This window comes from Mastigoproctus giganteus, chromosome 6 (genome assembly GCF_048544385.1).
Source record: "Mastigoproctus giganteus isolate SK-2022 chromosome 6, ASM4854438v1, whole genome shotgun sequence".
In the NCBI taxonomy this organism is placed as follows: Eukaryota; Metazoa; Arthropoda; class Arachnida; order Uropygi; family Thelyphonidae; genus Mastigoproctus; species Mastigoproctus giganteus.
In genome coordinates, this window is record NC_143580.1 from 66,740,674 (window position 1) to 66,766,375 (window position 25,702).

The 25,702-nt window shown below is 36.5% G+C and overlaps 1 protein-coding gene across 1 annotated transcript in view; it reads right to left on the minus strand.

The window, feature by feature from the left end:
• Positions 1-25,702, minus strand: part of LOC150084389 (platelet-activating factor acetylhydrolase-like) — a 171,032-nt gene that overhangs the window by 7,550 nt on the left and 137,780 nt on the right. Inside the window, exon 7 of the mRNA XM_090376026.1 lies at positions 12,137-12,285. Within this exon, the coding sequence (XP_090232152.1) occupies positions 12,137-12,285 (149 nt within the window). The remainder of the gene's footprint in view (positions 1-12,136; positions 12,286-25,702) is intronic.

Genomic DNA, 25,702 nt, shown 5'->3' on the forward strand with positions numbered 1-25,702 from the left:
ACTACCATCCAAAATTTAATAGGTGCCGCCAAAGATGTTTACACATCAAAACTATTTTGTAAAATAACAAAATATTGTTATACAAGTTAGTTATGAAGGCAGTAAACGTTCATGAGTAATCTGGGAACCATGAGTGGAGATTGAGGATGGATTCAAACCACAGAAATTGGTCCAACCAGCAACTAGCCATGTTCCAAAACTGGATGTGAATGGATCAAATATATCTCTAGAATCATACAAAATATTATTAAAACTTTAAAAGAACTATATGTTATTATTGTGACACTGATATAATTTAAGGACCAATACTTAAACCCATTAATAAGATAAGCAACTTCTTTAAAAATGGTCTTTCTCACCTCAAGACCTGTATTCAACAAAAATGTGTGATTGCAGGGAAATGTATGTTGGGGAGATGAGATGCAGGTTGGACATATGTGAGATATACCAACTGATAAGTATTACATATTTTAAACTGCGAAGGTAAGTAGGTTAAGAGATCTGAGGACAAATCACACTAACCCTCTAATACCGAGGTGGGGGTCCAAGCCACTCCCATTCTATCTTCCCCATCTCCCTCTTTTCTAAAAGTTCACTGTTCTTATTTCTCCCAGATGTAGATAATACTGAGATGCATTTATTCTTTCCTACTCACTTTCCTGATTTGTTTTATTCACATTGTAGAAGCTGATAACCATGTGGTGTTCATCAGACCTGGCCTCATACTTTACATAACAATTTTCAAACAAATGAAGCATGAGTCACATCATCGATATGGCCACCGGCATGGGTACATTAATAGCTTCGCTATTTAGTGTATTTCCCACCTCGAGAAACATTCCTATAACTGGGGCGCCTCCGTAGCCAGGTGGGAAGGAGCAGCAGTGCGTAGCACATGCTTCTTGATTAGACCGGGGTTCGAGCCCGTCACCACCAAATACGGAGTATGCGGAAAGGTCAAGGAATGACCACCGCATATCCCGGAGCAATATGGCCTTAGTTGCTAATGCTCCTAAAAACCAAATAACTAACAAATTCCTATAACTGCTTAAGCAGCAGTTTCCCGAGTATCACATTCTATAGTTACAGATAAAAAAAAATGCCTGCTGACTTTTAAAGTGAGTGGGCATTTTTTGGATAATTTGAATAATAGCAGCTGTCAATCATGGTTAACTGCCCACTTCCACGACAACAGATGGAAGTTTGTTCCAACAATGTTCCACTGGCTGAAGGAAAATCCCCTGCACATCTATCCTCCTTCAACCATCCTTCCTCAGTTTGAATTTATGCCCCCTCAAGTGTGTAGTCTGGACAAAAGGAAGAATTCCATTAGCATTAAACTTACTCAATCCATTCAAAACTTAAACACCTCAATCAGATAACCTTGCAGCTGCCTAATCTCCAGATGCTACAATTTTCAGAAGGGAATGAAAGGGCAGTTTTAGTAAGACTACCCTTCATTCCCTTCACCAATCTCATTACCCTTCTCCATACTCATTCCAGCAGATCTACATCCTTCCTAAAATGAGTCCTCCTGGCCTAACTGCAGTACCCAAGATGCAGCCTAACCATTGCCTTATACAATGGGATGATCACTTCCTTATCCCTGCTAGTAAAGTTCATGTATATCATTGACAACCTACCCCATGAGCTGTTCTGTCTGCATTGTTCAGAGAACTTCATATCTGACTGCACAATTACCCCTAGGTCTTTATCATTTTCTACTTGCAGCTAATTCACTTTCACATTTACACATTGTGTGAAAAAAAAAAATTGAACAGGTTCTAGTCCTTCAACAAAACTTCTTGCTCAACCACAACAGGTTCCTCTTCTTCATAATTACAATTTCAGGTTACACTGTGCCTGCAATGAATTCCTCTTCATTCATGAATATCCTGAAAAACACAATGTCTGCATACACTTCGATGTAGTCTTTGAAACATGTTTCCCCCTCTAACTTTATGTGACAACACACATCTTTTCTTCACTGTTATTGGACTATTCCCTGTGATTAGTAGAAAAAGAAGCATGCAAAGCTTCATTTGTTGCATCATTAAAGGTGACAAATCTGGTGTGTCTGAAAAAGTCAGTGATCACTTTTCGTCAATCTCATCCCACACTGAAACATATAAATACATTGTTGGCAGCACGTCGATTTCACACCACATTTTGCTTCCCAGACCCAACACAATTTTGTTTAATAGCATTCTTTAAACCACTGGATTACACCTTGATCAAGTGGCCGAAGAAGTGATGCGATGTCATATCATGAGGCAGGTACCCAATAGTGATTGCATGTAGGTCATTCACTTGGCAATGAGGGGTGTGGTTATTTACAAACAGCAAAATTTTTCTGTTCTCACCACTCATCTTATAATCTAAGCTTTCTTCATAGATTTTTGAAGATATCTAAGAGCCTTTTGTTTGTTTGCTACATAGCCGACTGCATCTTCGAACCTTTAAAGCATCAGGGCTTCTGGGCTTTCCTGATTAGAGAGGAAGCATCTTTCTGATCAGGATATCTCTGTGCTAGATATGTCTGCTGTAGGAGAAATGGTAATCCATCGTTTTGCCTTTTTTATTTCCTCTCCACTATATTTCCCACCTTTAAGTGTTAGCATTTGATTCAGTAGCAACTTAAAAATAAAAGTTTCATTAGCAATGAAGGTGTTGTTCTGTTCATATGTCAACAAAATAAGAAAACAACAAAACTTTTAAAATTATTCTCTTCCAATTCTTCATAGCTTCAGTGTCGATGATTGCACTTCTGTGCAAAGTGCATACTTCTTTGAAGACAGCCAGCTCATGACAAATCAACAATTTATAGCAACAATTCAAGCCAAGATTTCATAATGAAATCAATTTCTAGTCAAAGTTAATTTCATTATGCCAACAAACAAATTTAACCCCAAGTGTGGTTAAACCCGGGGGCTCACATCTAGTGAGTATGGGCTGGGCTTGGCACACCCAGGGTCCTGAGCTGGATATCATCATTCTTCTCTTTCTTGATGATTCCTTTCTACTTTTGACTCTCTCTCTCTCTCTCTCTCTCTCTCTCTCTCTCTCTCTCTCTCTCTCTCAGGGTAACTCGGGAATTTTTTTTGGCTGGTGCAGCATAAGATTCAGGCTTCCTTGCACCATGTGGCTACTAATAATAATAATAATAAAGTGTGAGAAATGCTAATGCATATAGGAGATTGCCAATGAGTGATTTCTCATGATCAGCCTGCAAGCCTTTTATCTGCTTCAATAAATTAACATTCTTTCATTTTGAAATGTGAATACTGTAATAAAAAAAAATTAAAAAACAAGACAGAGTGGTGAAAATTTTTGGGTCATTGCAGAGAATCTGTTCATCTTTCAAGGTCGTAAAATAACAAATGTAAAATATCATTACGTTTATGCCAGACCTACCACATAGGTTGTTATGACATGCTGGGATTATGAACAAGTTAGTGCAAAGCATCATTTTAGTTCATAGTAAATCACCAAAGTAGGTGAAATGGCATCATTTTTGTTACATCTTATAATGTGAATGCCTTCACAACAAGTTTCCTGTTATTCCACTATCTTTCAGAGGATTTCAAGCCCTGCTATGGATTTTCATGGAAAAAATGAATACATGGACTGTGTTAGGGTAACAAAAAGTAAGAACACATGCATGTATACTTGCAAGTACAGTAATGCGAGGAGCAGGGCCGCTGCAACCCTGTGTGCCACCAGTAAGTGAAATCAAATTTCCCACCCCAAAATATTTCGATTAAAAAAAAAATAAAATAAGGCGTAAATAATTATTATTAATTTATTGAAAAAGAAAACTACTACATATCTTGCATATAATACATATAATGAAACAACAAACAAAAATAACAAAATCATTCTGAAATTCTGGAAACAAACTTTAAATTCTAAATTGCAGTCATACTCTATCAAAACAATAAAATAAAAGGAAAATTATGTTTAAAAAATTAAGCAAATTTATGTTTTCTTGCTTTAAGAGATGCAAATTTATTAATTATTTCATTTATGTTTATTTGTTCCGAAAGATTGTTGTCTATTGAAATTATTGCCAAATTAGAGGGTCGTTGTTGAGACAATGTTGATTGTAAATATTTTTGATTAATTTTAAATTTTGAAAAATGCCATTCAATTATGGCAATGGAAACTGGTAAACTTAGAAGATTTAGCATTAGTAGTGGCATATGATGCAAGAAGGAAAGCTTTTACAGCATCAGCCAAAAAAAAAAAAAAAAAAAAAAGGAAACAACCCACTTCCCATTCACCTCTTCATCTGCTCCAAAAGTTTGTCCAGTTCTTCTTTGAATTTATTTAAGCTATTAACTTCCACAACCACAGATGGAAGTCTGTTCTAGCAATCAGCCACTTGCTGGCTAATGTCAAATTTCCACACATCTGTTCTACAACTGTCTTTCCTCAATTTGAATTTATGCTCTCTTAAATGTGTAATCTGAGCAAGAGGAAGAATCCATCAGCATTCAGCTTGTTCAACCAATTTAAAGCCTTAAACACCTCAATTAGATTGCCCAGCAGAAGCCTAGTCTCCACACGCTGCAATTTAAGAACTTAAGCCTTTTTTTGGGCACCTCTTTGTTCCCTCATTTGCATAAATCCTTAATGAGATTGATACATTTGGAAAAGTACCTGTAAAATCGTTTTTAAGAATATATTGTAACCATTCAAATGGTTACAATATAGTAATATTGTCTTTAATATAAATTTGAAGTACTCTAAATTCTTCAAATAATGCTAAACCATCAACATCAGACTCATTACAATCAATGTCACTTAATTCGATATGTAAATCAATACATAATTCAGAAATATTATAAAATACTGTTAAATATTTCTACATGTTCTTCATATTTCTAAACCTTTCAGTTAACGAGAAAATTGGTGTCCATAATTTGAAAGAAAAAAATAACTTTGAAATTTTGTTGCGGATCCTGAATAGCTTCCTCTCTACTTTCATAATCGAATGACATCTTTTCAATCTTTTCCTTACAGTGCTTACTTCTGAAAAATGAAGTGTCAATGCCAATGATAGTAGCAATATTATTAGCCGAATCAAGAATTTTTTGGAATGGTTCCTCTGTTCTATTTTCTTTAAAATATTCCCTGATTTCCCATCGGTAAGAGTGTAAGGCAAGGATGTTCCACTTTCCCCATATTATTTAATTCATATGCAGAAGCTTTGATGAAAGAGTTCAAAGAAAAGCAGAAAGAAGATGTAAAAGTAAGAGGGGAGAAGATAAAGACAATAAGATTTGATGATGACTAGATATTGATTGCTAATAATTAGGAAGAATTATAGAGCTCCTTGGACATTTTGAACAGCACAATGAGTGATTTCTCATGATCAGCCTGCAAGCCTTTTATCTGCTTCAATAAATTAACTTGGTTATTGCTGTTAATCTTCAATATGAAGATTAACAGCAATAACCAAGGTAATGTTAATTTCAAAGTGGCCAGGAAGAAGAAATCAATATAACATTAGATGGAATAATATTAGAACAGGTGGACAGATACTTGGAAAGCATAATGATAGAAAATGGAAAAAGCATGGAAGAAATGAAAACAAGAATTGCAATGGACAAAGAGGCATTTAGTAATAGAAAAGAACTGTTGAGAAGAAATTTCAAGAATTAAGAAAGCAATTGGTGAAAACATTAATATGCACTATTGTACTATATGGCTCCAAGACATGGACACTGGGAAAGAGGAGATTAGACTGCTTTTGAGGTGTGGGTGTGGAGGAGAACAGAAAAGATGAAATTGGTGGACAGAGTAAGTAATAAGATTTTGAGGAAAGTAGGAGAGAGAATGTTAGTAAAAGAACCAAGAAGAAGACAAAATAACTTTATAGGATATGTTTTGAGAAGAGAAAGCAAGTTGAGGAAAGTGATCGAGGAGTAGACGTGTGGGAAGAGAACTGTTGGGAAAAGGAGAATTGGAATGATGGATTGGATGACAAGAGGAAATTATGCAGGAATTAAAAGTATAGCACAAGATAGAGAACTTGAAGTAAAAGAAGATTTAATCCAGATAATAAGCAAATTAACGTGTCTGCAATTTCACGTACTGTTTTTATTTCAAATGAATTATTTGCCTGCCGTGTTGAATACTAGTAAACAATGGAAGTCGCGCAGGTCATCTGATTGGTAAAACCAATCAGATGACCAGCGCCAATTCTCGGTATGTGAGACAGGCGATTAGATGGGTTTTAAGAGTTGCAGAATGGTAATCCCTATGGCTCTTAATTCGTGCTTAGCAGCAGCACTAATTGGCTCAATTGCCTGAAGGCTAGAGGTGCGAACAATGCGTTCCCAGTAAGGTCACTCGTAATCTGTAGTTATATGGAAATTTTCTTCATTCTAAGCAAACTATTTTAAATGTAATTACCAAAGGAAATTTAAAATTAAAAAAAAATCACTAAATATAAAATTTCTCTATAAAGAAGTTCGTTATACAGAGGTCCGACTTTTATGTCAAAAATATTTTTGGCACCCTCCTGAACTGCCACCCGTAAGCAACACTTACCTCGCCTACCCACTTGCGGCAGCCCTGGAGAGGAGCAGTGTATATAAATTTGATGAATTTGAAGTGCTGATTAAGTCATAAAATGCAGACATTGTAGGAATAGCAAAGATATGGTGTCACTCAGACATAAGTGATGCTGAATTTGAATATGAGGAGTACAATGTATACAGGAAGGACAGACAGGACAGGAGAGGTGAAGGAGTTAAGCTCTTAGTTAAGAATATTAAATCGAAAGCAGTGTATTATAGGCCTAATGACAGTGATGAGTATACCAAACAGCTATACAGGGAAATAGAGTGGGCCAATAAATCAATGTCACATAATAGGGGATTTTAACTTGCCAGATGTTGACTGGAATTTGCAGGATGATCACTCACATGCTGACAAGACTTTTGTGGATTTCTTAGATACTGTTTTCTACAGCAGCAAGTTAGAGAGGCAACAAGAGGAAGCAATACTCTTGATCTGGTTATTAGCAGTGATTCTGCATGCATTAAGAATCTGCAGGTAAAAGACCCACTGGGTTGCAGCAATCAAAGTGTACTAATGTGGAATTTAATTAAAGACAACTACTGTAAAGGGTAAAGCTTTTGCTTTTATAAGGGTGACTACAGAAGTTTCAGACAGTTGTGTGTAGTAGACGTGTGCAGTGGAACCAACTGATGATGTTATCAACAGTTAATTCTAAATGATTCGGGAAAGTAATCAAAGAAGCTACTAGGCATTTCATACCAATAAAAAAAATACTGTTCAAAGCTTAGATGTAAATGGATGTCAGATGAACTATTGAGACAAGTAGTAGAGAAGAAAAGTGCATGGGATGCATTTAAATTATTGGCCGACACAAGCCTATAGTAGATATAAATTAATCTGTAATAAAGTCACAAAGGAGGTTAGGCAAGCTATGGCAGATTATGAGAAGTCTCTGAAAAAAAATGCAAAGAAAAATAGCAAAGACTTCTATATTTATATTCACAGTAGAAGGAAGGGATTGAATCACATTGGGCCACTTGATGTTTATGGGTTAACTATTGATGACCCTGCTCAGGTTGCTGACAAACTGAATAGGGATTTTGCATCTACATTCACATGTGAAGAATTCCTTAGGGAAGGGGGATGCCAGAAGTTTAACAAACCATAACGAGCAGCTAAATGACTTTGTAATAACCGAAAGAAAAGTGGATGAGAAATTGTTGAGGATGGACATAAAATTTTGTTTAGGATGGACATAAAAAGAGCACCCAGGGTAGATGGAATCTATCCAATTATATTAAGGGAGGCAACAAAGGAGATAAGCATACCCTTAGCCATAATTATGAGAGCATTCTTGGATTCAGGGGAAGTTCCTATGGACTAGAGCACTAAGAATATGTCCCACATTCATAAAGGGGGATCAAAAGGTGACATGAGTAATTACAGAACTGTTAGCTTAACATCTGTTCCAGGGAAAATAATGGAATCACTGGTTAAAGAGGTAAGGCAGGACTATTTGGACAGGCAGGTAATTATACTGCAATGTTTTAGGTTTAAAATAGTTATGTCTACCAAAACGAAGAGAACCATGAAATAATGAAAGCTTTTTTTTTTTAAATTCCTGTCTGTGAAGCAAATCCAAGAGAATATGACAGAAACATTAGACACTGCATATCCATCATACAGTAGCATCAAGAACTAGGTTGCTGATTTCTAAATGCGTCATAGTTACTAAAGATTAATCCATATCTGATGACTTGTGAATACGTCAACCAGACAGCGAAATGGGCACCAACTGTAGAAAACATTGATTCTGTTTATGAACTCATTTTGAAAGAATACTGGACTGAGTTATAATATATAGCAAACAGACTAAACATATCCTGCGAACAAATCCATTGTACTGTCCACAAAGAGCTTAGCATGAAAAAAATTTAGTGAAATGGGCGAAATCTCTTCTGAACTGCATTCAAAAGATTTGAATGCAGTTCAGAAGAGAAAATGTTTTGGCTGGCAACTTAGGGGATATGAGTATTAGTTAATAATGTAAAAAAATTAATTTATTTGAAAGCACAGGGAATACCCAGAATTATTAAATCAAGTAAATAACTTTAAAAAAATCTTTAATCACTGTGTTTAGATGTTCCTTACTTAATGAAGTAAAAATCTGCTTTTGCGTCAACTTAATCATATCATCCACCAGAAAAGAGTGATGCTGACTTTCTAATTGTAAATATCTTATTATTTATTCACATACTGTAATGAAATTTGTTACCAATTGCCCAAGGGAATATCGCACACAAAGAAATAAAAGTTAGTCTACTAACTAGTTATCCCAGTGGTTTTCAACTGGGGTGCCGCAACAACATTCCAGGGTTGCCATGTAATTTGGCTTTAAGTTACTTAAACTTATTATTTTTTTAAAAATATATATGTTTATTTCATTATAAAAAGGTGTACAGTATCTTTTTAATTTTGTGGTAATCTAATAATTGATGTTTACTTAGTACCTCTATATATTTTTTAATATTTTATATATATATCTGTGTGTGTGTGTGTGTGTGTGTGTGTGTGTGTGTGTGTGTGTGTGTGTGTGTGTGTGTGTGTGTGTGTGTGTGTATACACACACACACACACACACATATATATATATATACACATACATACACAGAGAGAGAATCAGATCTAACAGGCTGAAAATTGAGTAGGGGTGCCCCAAAATAAAATAAATGACTTAGGTGTGTCGTTATTAAAAAAAAGATTGAAAACCACTGAGTTATCCCTTTGTTTTGGTAAAAATTGAATCTGATGTGGCATTTTGCTGTTACCAGCCACTGCAATGTGTGATTCATAAAATGGATGCTAGTGACAATATTATAAGCAGCCATTAACATGTGCAACCACAGAAATGAAAAGTTCACAATCAAGAAATATAAGCAGAGCATAACAAACATTGACCAACACACCACAGAGGAAAAATGCCTTACATTTATGAATCAAAATGTGATAAACCTTTATTCTCAGCATAGGGGAGGGAATCCCTTTCACCCCTCAGGAGGATGATGAGTTTATGGAGACATTTGAGGAGAAATCTGGCTCCCTTAAAATCCTCCTTATGGATTTTATGTGGATGATGTGTTTTTGACATAGATACATAAAGAAATTGAATCAGACATATTCAATGACTACATAGTAGTAGTAGTAGTAATCAAGGCATGTGATGCAAGAAAGCAAGCTTATGTAGCATCAGCCAAAAAAAAAAAAAAAAAAAAAAAAAAAAAAAGCATTTCACACATCCATCCCCTCTAAAAGTTTGTCCAGTTCCTCCTTGAATTTATTTAAGCTATCAACATCCACAACAACAGATGGAAGTTTGTTCCAGCAATCAACTACCCACTGGCTAAAGGAAAATTTCCACACATTTATTCTATAACTGACTTTCCTTAATTTGAATTTATGTCCCCCCCCCCTCAGGTTCCATGTTAAAATCACAATAACGGACAGACAGACTTATTAAATTCAAATCAATAGTCAAATGATAACTTGCTCCCTTTCATTGAGATCAAAATCACAAAATCAGAAGAAAGGTTAATCACTAAATTTCACAGCAAAAAAAAAAAAAAACTCAAAAAGATTTATTAATTTTTTTTTGACTCACCCAGTGGTGAATTTAACCACTCTAAAACTCTTACACTAATATTTTTAAAGGACCTAAAAATAAGGTTGTGAGGATTCTGGAGTTCCCTCACAAGCTTAGGGCCCTGGAGCAACTGCATGCCAATAAATATGGTTCTGGAACCCACTTTAGTAACATAAAAAAAGGAGATTATCAAAACATTAAATTGTAGAGTAGATAGTGTTTGTGATGAATTTTTAGGAAAGGATTAGAAAAAATATTGAATATGTTTTTGGTAAAAGGTCCTTTTTTTTTTTTTTTTGATTTGGTAGTTGTTGGCGCATCGGCTTCTGTGGCCATATTGCACCTCCCAAGGTTTTTGCAGTACTTTGATCCAAGCTCGAGGCGGGAATCGAACCCGCGACCTTTGGGTTGCCGGGCAGGTACTTTACCCACTCGGCTAGCCCGGTCGGCTGTAAAAGGTCCTCTAAAAGATGGTAATAAAAGCAATTGCACAACATTTGTTGAACAAGAAAAAAAATCTCAAAAACCAAACACGTTCAATCATTAGAAACCAGGGGCATTCCTTTATGTTAACTAATGGGGAAAAAATAAAAAGAATTTGTAAAAACTATGAAGAGGTGTTGTGGAAGTAAGGAGTTTCAATAAATTTAAAGAAAGAATAGATGAATTAGAAGAAGGTGCTTTAGAATATCACCACTGACAAATATTCAACAAAAATATGATTGTGGGAAAATGTATTCAAGTACAGAAATTGGGTATTTCAATGCACATAATGAAATAGTTTGATAAAATAATGCTTCTCTGCATTATTTTTTTCACCCATTACCTGGGGACAATATGTTGTATTTGGGGATGATGTACAGTGTGTTGGTGAGATGGGATGCAGGTCTAACAACAGAACTGAAAAGCACAGCAAACAAAATATCAGAAGTCAACAAGCATGTATTTATGCAAAAATTCATTTGGTAAAAAAAAAAAGTTTTAAGATTATTGGGCACAAATGTGATTTTACAAAATGAAAAAATTAAAGTAGCAATGTACATTAGGAAATTTCAACGTTACTATAAATGGAAACAATAAGACAGATATTAAGGACGTGCGTTCAACCTCTTTGACAATACTGTTACAAAAAACAAACACACTCAAAAGGGGAAAGGAAATCACTGATTAAATGAGCAGACAATCTGTGGTCTTGCATTATGTCACTTCAGTGAACAAGATTGATAAAAAAAAAAAAAAGTCGCTGTTCAGTATTACACCAAAGATCATTACATGAATCATGGCTGTAACACATGGGGAAGGAGAGCAAGCTCTGGCAGCAGATAAAATTCAGTTTTTTTTTCAGTACTTTAACATATTGATAGAATGTCCTGATGCTTTCAGAAAATAAAAAGAAATTATATTTATTGAATGAACATACCAGTTAATAAATTTACATGAAAAAAAGATGTGCATATGTGTGCATAGACATGAAGATTTCATGGGTACTGCCTCCTTCAGTGGCCATTTCAGATCTTAAGGTTGATTAGTTGTTTTTTTTTGGGGAGGGGTTAATACATCATAGTGTGTTAGTTCATATGGTACTTGTATACTAGGGCATGCAGTTTTTATCTTGTGTTATATCTGTATTGTATGTTCATGTTGTGAGGGCTGAAAAACATGGGCTTACTTGGAAGGGAGGCTATTTCTTTTAAGTGCATTCAGCTAACTACAGCCTTAACTGAAGAGGCCCTTAAGAATACCTCCATTTTCAATGGGATCTGACCTCTCAAACAAGTGGAAAGTATAAATCGCTATAATGTCAAAAGAGGACGGCAGTTTCAAAAATTTGACTCTACTAATGCATTTTGAAAATATGAAAGTCAGTGTCCGATTTCTTTCTCCACCTATCATTATAATGTGGGATAAACTAAATCATGCAAATTGTCACAACCCTTATCAATTAAGACTGACAACATCATTTACCTAAATGTCTGGCAAGGAAGGTTAGCATTAACTTATTAGTAAGGTTCATGGCTGTAAAACGATTTAATGAAGACTGTGCTCCACAGATGCTCCTGACTATTGGCCCACAGACAAATGGTATATCAGTCTGGTTCAGATGAACAGTTCCTCTGCAAATACAAAAAAAAAACTGATAAAACAAAAGTAACACTGGGAATAAAATTTACCAGGGGTATTTCTTTGTTATGATATTATTTCAGAAACTAAATAAAATCTCCAAATACTTTTTTTTTTTTTTACCTTACTTGTTTTTTTTTACCTTACTTGTTTTTTTTTAATCTTAACCACTGATGTGTTACTTTCAGGGCATACTTTAAATGTGTAGCATTTATCAGACTGCAAACTGAAATGCTTTGCAAAATTCATTAAGTCTGCTTAATGAATCAGCATTATTTATGAATAGGTAAGCTTATTTACAATTACACTAAGCATTTAAAAACAAGTTTACAAGTATAAAAACAGTTTGATTTGATTACAAACAAGACTTTTAAAAAGCAAAGACAGAGAACTCTTTTACAATATTGTACAATTTCAAATTTTTTTTAAACCAAGTTTACTTTGCTGATCACTTTTACTGATACAGTACCTTTATATTTCACTATTCCTTACCTCTGTTTTATACTGCTCTATTAAAACTCATTTTCAACATCTCTTCTGAAAATAAGAGTATCACACCATTATAGTGTCTACCTGATTTCCAATATGTGCATGAGGATGCCAATACTTTGTTTCTGTGTTTTGATACTTGTCTTCGTGTTAATAGCAATTCCACAAAACAAAAACATTTCCAGAATCAAGTGATGAGATTTCACTGTTATTTCAATCCAATGTCTCAAAATGATTTCACTGTCATTTCAATCCACTGTCTCATAATTATTTCTGTCATTTTAATCCAACATCTAAAAAGTAGGCTAATGATTGCTTTCTATCATGACATAGTCAGTCTTTGTGAATATCACAAATAAGAATTTCATAAAAAAACTTTCAAATTACAAACAAAGAATGTTAGCAAAAGGCCACGTGTGTTGAGAATAAACATACTGAAATAAAACTTTATTAAAATATAGAGAAAAATAAAGTAACATATAATGAAACTTTTAAAGAATAGAAACTAAAAATAAAATTTAGAGCTATCATTTATTATTTGGATTAAACCTATGCAATATATAATAAACTTAAAATTTGATTAAAGAGGCCTGTGCGCTCTGGATTCATTATGAAACTAAAATTACTGTAACACAGAGCGAAAACGGATACAAAAAGAGATTTTGACAAGTTTAATAATGGGAAATATACATATACTGTATTAGATTAGATACATACAAACAAAAAGCTTTCGGTTGTTTTGTCAACCTTCCTCAGTTAAACTGACAGTTAAGAATGGAGCATGCTCCAATACCTCAGTCAACAGGAACAGTGGATGTCAAGTCCACCCTATCATTGAAACAGCAATCCTGACTATTGACAAATGCTAGCAACGTCCGCACGCATTACAGCCACAGGCTTCAACAACCAACAGTTAATCACGCACTTCGCGTACAAGATTGGCAGTACACACCCTCATGCTCCATTCTTAACTGTCAGTTTAACTGAGGAAAGTTGACAAAACAACCGAAAGCTTTTCGTTTGTATGTATCTATCTAATACAAGTATATGTATATTTCCAATTATTAAACTTGTCAAAATCTATTTTTGTATCCATTTTCACTCTGTGTTACAGTAATTTTAGTTTCAAAACTTAAAATTAAAGCTACTTATTGCTAGAATGAAATTGCTGTAGTATACCAAAATTCATAAGGTTGACATACTTTTCACTTCAGCAAACGTTTTTTAAATTCTGTGGACCAAGCACCACAAATTAATAAAAAAATATTCATTTTTATGTGACCAAGTAGAATATTTATCAAAGCATTCCCAAATTTCATTAAAATAAGACCAATAGAAATCTCCTTTCCTTCTTTTTTTTTCTTTTTTTTTTTGTTTCATCCGTTTCTCAGTTTATCTGTATACATAAATGAAAGTACAGTAAACCCCCGCTATTCGCGGGGGTTACGTTCCTGAGAAATGCCGCAAATACTGAAAACGCAAATACTGAGTTATGGCTCCCATAGTAATAAAGGGGTTCCGTTCCAAAGTATGAAATATATAAGAAAAACTAGTCTAAATTTTGTCTATGTATGTATTATATGTACTTTCATAATATGACTATGTACATGGACAGTACATAGTGAAATGCAAGCATATGGCATCGAAATGAAAATAAGAAACAATTTAATATTAAATGTAATATTTATTAGAAATTTCAAACAAATCTTTCAAACCAGCGCCTTTGCTAGCAAAAAAAACTTATCCCGCCAGTGCTATCACCAGTTTCGCTAAAGTGTTCATAAAGGAGTTTTGCCTTTTCACGAATGATGAGTGAACTTAATGGAATTTTATTTTGAGTTCGGTCTTCTATCCACAGATTTAAAGCGTTTTCCATTTTTTCTAATTTAACATCACGAGTTACAGAGCAAATTTTTGAAGCAATTAGCGTATTTTCACGGACACTACGGCGGATTTTTTCATTGATCGTACCGTTGACTCATTGATTTTATAATGTTTTGCCACTGAGGAGACACTTTCAACATTAGAAATTTTGTCTAATAACTCAATTTTATTCGCTAATGTCATCACCTTCTTTGATATTTTCACATTTCTCTTGTTATTCGTAGCCATATTTTTGTATGGGTTAGAAAGAACTTGTCCACAATAAAGTCACTTTCGTCCGTTAACACACTTGAAAAAGTCTGTTTTACACTGCAAAACGGTAGATTTATCACTTTTGTAAGCATATCAATTTATAAATTGATAAATTTATTCAATTTATAAGCATATAAATTAAAAGCAAACGACGAAAACTTCCATTACAAGCGCATAACACATACTGAACAAGGATTAGCGAAAAACATCCATGCTCGTGATTTTGTCACCCCTCTCTCCCCACCCACTGAGCGCCGTTTTGACAGGGAAAGATAATTTTAGCCATGCCCATGTTTTTTTATGGCGGATAATATTCGCATTTTTTTAGGTTTCATTTTATATTAAATTGGCGATCGTGAATATGCGAAACCGCGAATACAGATACCGCGAATAGCGGGGGTTTACTGTACATATGGAGATTAGTGCATTATCTGAAAAAAGAAACAGTCAGATTAAGACCAACTTTTCAAATTTTCGGTCTTTATTTTAGATATAATCCTCATGTGCATGTCCTGAAATATGGCACCTGACATACTGGAGGTAACCACCCAGGTGTGAACCTACATCAGCAGTGTTTGAGGTGGTGTCCACACCATACAAAGGAATACCAACCCCTCTGTGTTACTAGACAATTCTAGTGACTCTCATCAACTGGTACAATACCACCACTTTGCTAATTGGAGGCTTGAAGTGGTGAAACACACATTTAGTCTCCAATGCACAGCTCCGGCAACCCCCTCATCTCTTCCATCACATAGTATAATTGATGTCTTTTGAGGTTATGATAGGTATCATGGCAAGATCCAACCTTCTTAAATTTCGAAGGTTGTTCTCTAAAACTGTGTTTGCAGGCTTGCACCTACTGCTAATTCTATAGGAGGCATTTGGATCAGCTAGTGTATATATAATCTTGTTGCCTTTATTCTGCCAGATAGCAACTGGAGGGAGTCCAAGCAGTGTGAATGTGTGTGGTGGGGGGGGAGGGGTATTGAGTAAGACATTATTTCGAGAAGCTAGTATATTCTTGCTATGTGTATGCCATATCCAAAAATTTCGTCACTTCATACAACATGCCCCTCCCCACTTTTTATTATTACTGTTCATCACGAATGGCCAACCAAACAAAACAAACTTATCTGTGCAAAGATCTAAGCTTCTCAAACATTTATTTGTTAATTTCACAAATGTGTAGAGTATCACTTCCAATTTCAATGATGTCCTTTCCCATTTACAATCTGCCAAGCCCTACTTTTTGACAGAATCTCAATTATCAGTTAATTCAAACACTGCTCATCTCAGTTGTCCTAATTATTTTCAGTACAATTCCTTTCACTTCAAAAGGTAGTACTTGTGCATATGGCTGCTCTGATAGTCTATGTCACAACTTAGTAACTAGGAATCTCCTCCTTTTTCAATTTTCTCTGGTTTAAAATCTCACTAGCCCACTCTGTCAAATTCTATCATTTCTATTAATTCTATGTCTATTAATTCTATTATTAAATTCATCTGCTGACTCTATTGTTTTCAGAACTCAACCAATCACTTACAACTCTCTAATTTCCTTTCTTTGAAACTTGATTTTCTCCAATCCAACTTTTCTAACAGGAAGGTAATTTTTCTTGGTGATTTTAATGTTCACACTCCAGCTGGCTTCTGTTTTTAGTCACACAGACCCAGGTGTTTGAGATGCTGGGGCCTTTTGCAATTTTTTTTATTATTATTATATATTTTTTTAAACGAAAACCCCATGCATTTGAGGTATTAGAATCTACAGTACTTAGTACTGTGCATGGGTTGAAGGTTAAGAAGATGAAAGAAGGTACTTGTTGACATTACAGTTGAATTTTTGCAGATAGAAATTTTCAGGAAATATGTATGAAGTGAGGTTGTTCCAGAAAACAGAAGTTGAAGGAATAAATGAGGAAGAAGAAGAGTTGGTTTTGTGAGTTTGAAGATGGAAGATGAAAGGATGCTGACTGGTTGCAGCACACGTTTGGATGGGTTTGAAAGAGAGAGTGAGAATTATGGAAGCAATTCAGAAGAACAGTGCCCATGGAAGTATCTATTGAAAAGGCATGCAGCAGAAACAAAAAGTCTACAAGACAGAGAGTGAAAAGACTTCATAAGAGATGGGTCATTAATTAATCTAGCTACCCTCATTTGAACAGAATCTAGATGCCTGAGAGAAGTTTTAGGAGCACAACCCCAGGGGCTCACATCTGGTGAGTATGTGCTTGGCACACCCAGGATCCTGAGCTGGATATCATCATTCTTCTCTTTACTGGTGATTCCCTTCTACTTCTGATGTTTTGTTTGTTATTTGGTTTTTAGGAGCATTAGCAACTAAGGCCATATTGCTCCTGGGATATGTGGTGGTCATTCCCTGACCTTTCCGTATCCTCCGTATTTGGTGGTCACGGGCTCGAGCCCCAGTCTAATCAAGAAGCGTGTGCTACGCACTGCTGCTCCTGCCCACTTGGATACGGAGGCACCCCTTCTACTTCTGACTCTTGTTTTCTCTCTAAGGAGGAAACTCAATTTTTTTTTTTTTTTTTGTGGCTAGTGCAGCAAAAGTCTCATGCTTCTTTGCACCATATGGCTAATAATAATAATAACCCCAGATGTGGGAACAATTGGGAAGATGTGGGATTTGTACAGAGTGAGCAGCTATTTGGAAGAAAAGTAACTCTGAAAGCAAAAGAAATAACCCAGTTTTTTAGATGAACAGGAAGCAGTATTTTTGATATGCTTGTGCCAATACAGATACATTAAAAGTCTGGGTAATCCCAAACAGAAATATGTGATCTTGTCTAGAAATCTGAGTGTCACTGAAGATAAGCATAGGAGCAGAAGAATTATTTTTTGCAAGTTACAAGAGAGGAATCAGTTTTAGAAGGATTGAAATTAAATAAGTTATTTGTGCCATATGAGAATTACTTAAAGATCAGCATTTAGGGAATTGGAAGTGGATATCCAAGAAGCTGAAACTGTTTGTACAGGGTAATTTCTCAAAGTGGGAGGAGGTGGAAATGCAACATACTATCATCAGCAAAATTATGGATAGGATTTCCAGTCAATGGGCAAAGGTCATTAATATATAAGAGAAAAACAGTGGGAGACAGAACTGAATCTTGGGGAACACCAGAATTAGTGGAGAGAGACTGTTTCTACAGGGATGGGATACACTTAAATACAAAGGGTGCAAGAAAATTTGCTGATGCTATTGAGGTAGTATTAGATGGGTCAGAAAACTGCTAACTTACGGGATATACAGACTAATAGATGAACAGTAGCAGAGCTGGAAGTGATTCTTGCACTGCTATTGGAATGAGCAGCAGCCTGGAAAGTGAGGTGCCAATACAGATAAGGATTTCAAGGACTGCTGGGAGTCATCATGGAATAAGTAAATACATGGGCTGTGTTAGGGTAACAAAAAGTAAGAATAGTTGCATGTATACTTGCATGTACACCAATACTAGGAGTATAGTAAATAAATTTGGTGAATTTGAAATGCTGGTCAACACATCAAAGGCAGATATTGTTGGGATATCAGAGACGTGGTGTCACACAGATATAAGGAATGCAGAATTGGAATTTGGGGAGTACAATATGTACAGAAAGGATAGACAGGATAGGAAGGGAGGAGAGGTTATGCTATTAGTTAAGAAACACATGAAATTTAAGGAAGTGCATCCAGTTAACATGGGTGGACAGTGCAATGCTGAGTCAGTTTGGTGTGACATAAGCACTGGGAAAGCAAAATTGAGAGTAGCAGTGTGTTATAGGCCTAATGACTCTGATGAGTATAATGAACAACTGTACAAAGAAATAGAGTGGGCCAGTAAATCAGATTGTCTTATAATGGGGGATTTTAACTTCCCAGATATTGATTAGAACTTGTGGATTGGTCACTCACACACACTAGCAAGGCTTTTGTTGATTTATTGGATGATCGTTTTCTACAGCAGCACGTTCAAGAGGCAACCAGAGGAAGTAATACTCTTGATCTGATTATCAGTAGTGATTCTTTGTGCATTAAGAATTTGCAGATAAAGGAACTACTAGGTGGCAGTGATTACAGTGTGCTTATGTGGGATTTACTTAAAGATGTAACTACCATCAGGGGTAAAGGGAATGGTTTTTGATTTCTTATAGTAGTCACAGAGATTTTTTAAATTCTATACAGTGGGACCAACTGATGATGCTACCAACAACAAATTCTAAATGAAAAGCATTCACGGAAGTAATCTTGGAAGTTAATAGAATTTTTGTTCTGAATTAGAAATACTGTTCAAGGTTCAGGCCCAAATGGATATCAGATTAACTATTGAGACTTGTGGAAGAGAAGAAAAAATGCATGGAATATATATAAATTAACAGGCAACGCATAAGACTATGGTAGATATAAACTGGTCTGTAATAAAGTCAAAAAGGACATTAGGCTGGCAAAGGCAGATTACGAGAAATCTTTGGCAAAGGATGCAAAGAAAAACAGGAAAGAGTTCTTTACTTATGTAAGCTCTAGAAGCTTATGTAAACTCTAGAAGGGGATGAATCAGATTGGTCCACTTGATATCTACAGTTCAACTGTTGATGATCCTGCTCAGGTAGCTGACAAATTGAATGAGTATTTTGCATCTACATTTACACATGAAGAGTTATTCAGGGAGGGGAATGCTAGAGGTTTATTAAACTCTGGCAGTGAGCTAAATGATTTTGTAATAACTGAGAGCAAAGTGGAGGAGAAATTGTTGAAGTTAAAAATAAGAAAGGCACCTGGGGTGGATGGGATCTATCCAGTTATATTAATGCAGGTGGCAAAGGAAGTAAGCAAATCCTTAACCATAATTATGAGAACTTCCTTGGACTCAGGGGAGTTCCCCCATAGACCGGAGATGTGCAAATGTGACCCTAATTCACAAAGGAGGATCAAAGGGTGACATAAGTAATTACAGACCTGTTAGTTTAACTTCTGTTCCAAGGAATTTAATGGAGGCACTGGTTAAAGAAGCACTGCAGGATCTTCTAGACTTCAGTTATAACTCAGACACAGCAAGGGTATGTTAAGGGGAAACCTTGCCTTACCAATTTGATTGGATACCATGATGTGGTCACTTGTGATGCAAAAAATAATTTTGAAATCCTATACTTGGATCTTAGGAAAGCTTTTGATACTGTTGCACATGGAAGACTATTGTACAAACTGGAGCAGTATGGCATTATGGGCAAATTTCTGCTATGGATAAAGGGATGGTTGAGTGCGAGAAGACAGAGAATGGTAATCAATAGACACTGCTCTTTGTGGACTAATGTTATTAGTGGAGTTCCCCACGGTTAGGTGTTGGATCCATTGTTGTTTTCTGTATTTTTTAATGATATTGATCAAGGTATATCAGGTTTAATGTCTAAGTTTGCAGACAATACAAAGTTTGGCAGGGTTGTTAATGACACTAATAACAGTATAATACTGCAACACGATCTAGAAAAGTTGAGCAGATGGGCTGAGAGGTGGCAGCTGAAGTTTAATATTGACAAATGTAAAGTACTGCATATGGGTAGCAGTAACCCCAGAGTAATATATCAACTGTGTAGTACTACACTCACGGCGGTAGAGAATGAAAAGGACCTTGGGGGTGTGTTAAGTCAGACATGAAGTTTTCTGAGCAATGCAGAGAGTCTGCAAGAGCAGCTCATGGTGTCTTGTCAATGATATACAGGAATTTTTCTAGCAGGGATAAGAAGGTGATTGTCCCCTTGTATAAGACAATGGTCAGACGACATCTTGAGTACTGTTATACAGGTCTGGAGACCTCATTTTAGGAAGGATGTAGAGCTGCTGGAACAAGTACAGAGAAGGGCAACAAGATTAGTGAATGTAAGAAATGGTTGCTCTTACAAAGAAAGGCTTAAGTTTTGCAAATTGCAGCATCTGTAGATTATGCACCTGCAAGGTGATCTGATTGAGGTGTATAAGGCCTTGAATGGGTTGAGAAAACTCAATGCTGATGAGTTTCTTCCTTTGCAGAGATTAATTGCTGAGGAGACATAAATTAAAACTGAGGAAAGACAGTTGTAGAATAGATGTGCGGAAATTTGCCTTTAAAAGGTGGTTGATTGCTGGAACAAACTTCCATCTATCGTTATAGAAATTGACAGCTGAAATAAATTCAAGGCAGAACTAGACAAACATTTGGAGTGAATGGATGGGTGAAACGGGAAGGGTTTTTTTTTTTTTTTTTTTTGTTGATGCTGTATAAGCTTGTTTTCTTGCCTCATATTCCTCTGCTAATGCTAAATGCTAAATTTATGACATCTGTGACCTATCATGAGGGCTTTAGGCTTTGAAAACAAAAAATCAACAAGGAGCTAAATCCGATGAGTGTGGCAGATACTGACATACAGTGAAGAAGGGCTTCATAAGAAATTCTTAACCCTGGATTGCTTCCAGGGGTACGGATGTACCCTATCAAAAATAAAAGTTTCCATATTTTATCACTTGGAGGAGCTGGCAACCCTACTGACCCTTTCAGTAATTTCATTGTTTTTGTGCTATATCACGTTTAGGGTACACTTGTATCCCACAGAAGCAATTAAAGGTGGTTTTTTTTTTTGGATTACATTTCCTTCAGTAAGTGCACTTTACATTTTGTTCTCTATTTGAAATGTTAATATCCTTTACTTCTCTATACTTATTCATTTTTTTTTTTTTTTTTTTAAATAAGGAATCAGGAGTGTTAAAGGCTTGACTTTTATAACAAAGCCAGAGTTGGGTTGGACACCCTTTACCAGTTGTGTCACAGAACCTTGTGCAGTAGAAAACTATATGCTGAACTTTATGTCTATTCTACAATATGCTCAATATCATTGGGGGTAATTCAATGATTCTTCTGAATGGACCAAATGTGCCTGGTAGAGAAATTGTGGAGAAATTGAAAAACCTGCTCTTGATAATGGGAGAAAAAACATTACTTCTCACATGAAATAATCAAGTCAAAAGGAGTCTATTGGGGGATTTTGAAAATTGACTCACCCTCCCCCATAAAAAGGGAACATTCAGTAGGATGCTGCTTGTTCCGCCCACGACAAATGGCAGAAAATGCAGAACTATTGGAAACTGTGTGAAAATTCATGTTTGAGTCACCAAAAAGTGTCAAAATTGTATTTAATAATTTTGGTTTTCACCTTTTCTATTTTAGCATTAGCATTAGCATTAGTAGAGGCATTTGATGCAAGAAAGCAAGCTTATGTAGCATCAGCCAAAAAAAAAAAAAAAAAAAAAAACCCACTTCCACTTCACCCCTCTGTTCGTTCAAAATACCTGTCCAGCTGAGCCTTAAACTTATTTAGGCTATCAACCTCCACCACAAGGGATGGCAGTCTGTTCCACCAACCAACCACCCGCTGGCTAAAGGCAAATTTCCGCACGTCTATCCTACATCTGTCTTTCCTCAATTTGAATTTATGCCCTCTCAGGTGATTTTTCTGAGCTAGAGGAAGAATCCCATCAGCATTGAGCATGCTTAAACCATTCAAGGCTTTATACACCTCTATCAGATCACCTCGCTGGTGCCTAGTCTCCAGACACTGTAATTTGCAAAACTTAAGCCTTTCTTCGTAAGAGCACCCCTTTGTTCCATTCACTAATCTTGTTGCCCTTCTCTGTACTCGTTCCAGCAGCTCTACATCCTTCTTGAAATGAGGCCTCCAGACCTGTATACAGTACTCTAGGTGTGGCCTGACCATTGCCTTATACAATGGAATAATCACCTCCTTATCCCTGCTGGAAAAATTCCTGTATATCATTGACAATACTCCATGAGCTACTCTTGCAGCCCGTCTGCACTGCTCAGAGAACTTCATATCTGCCTGCACAATCACCCCCAAGTCCCTTTCATTCTCTACCACTGTCAGTGTAGTACCACAGAGTTGATACGTTGCTCTGGGGTTGCTGTTTCCCATGTGTAGTACTTTACATTTGTCAATGTTAAACTTCATTTGCCACCTCTCAGCCCATCTGCTCAACCTTTCCAGATCCTGTTGCAGCAGCATAGTGTCAGTAGTGTCCTTGACAACCCTGCCAACCTTTGTATCATCTGCAAACTTGGACATTAAGCTTGATATACCATCATCAATATCATTTATAAATACAGAAAACAATAATGGACCCAACACTGAGCCCTGAGGGACTCCACTAATAACATTAGTCCACGATGAGCAGTGTCCATTGATTACCACTCTCTGTCTTCTTCCCCTCAACCACCCCTTTATCCATAGCAGCAATTTGCCTCCAATGTCACACTGCTCCAATTTGTGTAGCAGTCTTCCATGTGCAACAGTATCAAAAGCCTTTCTAAGATCCAAGTATATAATATCAAAGTTATTCCCTGCATCCAGTTCTTTTGTGACTGCATCATAGTATCCAATCAAGTTGGTCAGGCAAGACTTCCCCTTAACAAAACCATGCTGTGTCTGAGCTATAACTGAAGTCTTGTCTAAATGATCCTGCAGTGCTTCTTTAACCAGTGCCTCCATTAATTTTCCTGGAACAGAAGTTAAGCTCACAGGTCTATAATTACTTGTGTCAGCCTTTGATCCTCCTTTGTGAATTGGGGTCACATTTGCACATTTCCAGTCTATGGGTACCTCCCCTGAGTCCAAGGAAGCTCTCATAATTATGGCTAAGGGTTTGCTTACTTCCTTTGCTGCCTCCTTTAATATAACTGGATAGATCCCATCCACCCCGGTGCCTTTCTTGTGTTTATCTTCAACAGTTTCTCCTCCACTTTACTCCCAGTTATTTCAAGATTCTGTAGCTGACTGCTAGAGTTGAATACACCTCTGGCATTCCCCTTGCTGAATAACTCCTCATGTGTGAATGTCGATGCAAAATATTCATTTAGTTTGTTAGCTACCTGAGCAGGATCATCAACAGTTGACCCATCAATATCAAGTGGACCAATCTGATTCATCCCCTTCCTTCTAGAGTTTACATAAGTAAAGAACTCTTTGCTGTTTTTCTTTGCATCCCTTGCCAAGGATTTCTCGTAATCTGCCTTCGCCTGCCTAACCTCCTTTGTAACTTGGTTGCATATCAACTTGTATCTATCATAGGCTTCTGTGTCATGTGTTAATTTGTAAGTATCCCATGCATTTTTCTTCTCTGCCATATGCCTCATTAGTTCATCTGACATCCATTTTGGCCTAAACCTTGAACAATATTTCTTAGTCAGTATGTAAAGCCTAGTAGCTTCCAAGATAAGTTCTTTGAATGCTTCCCATTTTGAGTTTGCTGTTGGTAACATCATCAGTTGGTCCCACTGTATAGAATTTAAATACTGTCTCAGTCCATCGTAGTCGCCTTTACGGAAGCAATAACCCTTCCCTTTACCCCTAATGGTAGTTACCTCTTTCAGTAACTCCCACTTCAGCACACTGTGATCACTGCCACCTAGTGGTTCATTTATCTGCAGATTCTTAATGCATGAAGAATCACTGCTGATAATCAAATCAAGAGTATTACTCCCTCTAGTTGCCTCCCGAACATGCTGATGTAGAAAACAATCATCCAATAAATCCACAAAAGCCCTGCTAGTGTGTGAGTAACCAGCCCCCAAATTCCAGTCAATATCTGGGAAATTAAAATCTCCCATTATAAGACTCTCTGATTTACTGGCCCACTCTATTTCCCTGTACAGTTCCTTATTATACTCATCAGAGTCATTAGGCCTATAGCACACTCCTACTCTCAATTTTTATCTCCCAATGCTTATGTCACACCAAACTGACTCAATACTGCACTGTCCAGCGATGTTGACTGGCTTCACTTCCTTGGTTTTTATGTGTTTCTTAACTAATAGCATAACCCCTCCCCCCTTCCTATCCTGTCTATCCTTTCTGTAGACGTTGTACTCCCCAAATTGCAGTTCTGCATCCCTTATATCTGTGTGACACCACGTCTCTGATATCCCAACAATATCTGCCTTTGATGTTTTGAGCAATACCTCAAATTCATCAAATTTATTTACTAAACTCCTAGCATTGGTGTACACGCAAGTATACCTGCACCTGTTTCTATTCTTAGCTACCCTAACACGACCCATGTGTTTACTTGTACCGCAATGGCTCCCAGCAGTCTCTGAAATACCATGCATCTTGTTTTTCAGGCTTCTGCTCATTCTAATAGAAGCAGTGCAAGAATCTCTTTCACCTCTGCCAGTGGCTACTGTCAATCTATTGGTCTTTGTCTCCCCCCATGCTAGCAGTTTTCCGACCCACCTAACACTGCCTCGATAGCATCAGCAAATATTCTTGCACCCTTTCTATTTAAGTGTATCCCATCCCTGTAGAAGCAATATCTCCTGTTAACAAGTACAGTCCAGGCTGAAAAAAATTCTACCCCTTGAGCCTTGCACAATCTTTCCAGGGCCGAATTGATCGACAAGGCTCTCATCATATACTCCCTCCTATCGTGTCTGGGCAGAATTGCAGACACTTTCAAATTCAACCCTAATTCTCGGCTTTTGTTCAACAGTGACCTGTACTTGTTAAGTAATTCTGCCGGTCTCCTACTCTTAATATTATTAGTGCCAACGTGTACAACTATATCACCTTTTGTGCCCTTAAAAGATGATATTCGCTCTACAACGTCATCAACCTTTGCCCCTGGCAGACATACCCTGGTCCTGTTCCACCTATCTTTTTTACAAAGCATGTTCACCGTTTCCCTGACAATAGAGTCACCAACAACTACTAGTTCCTTCGGGACCAGCGCATTCTGCCTTGGGG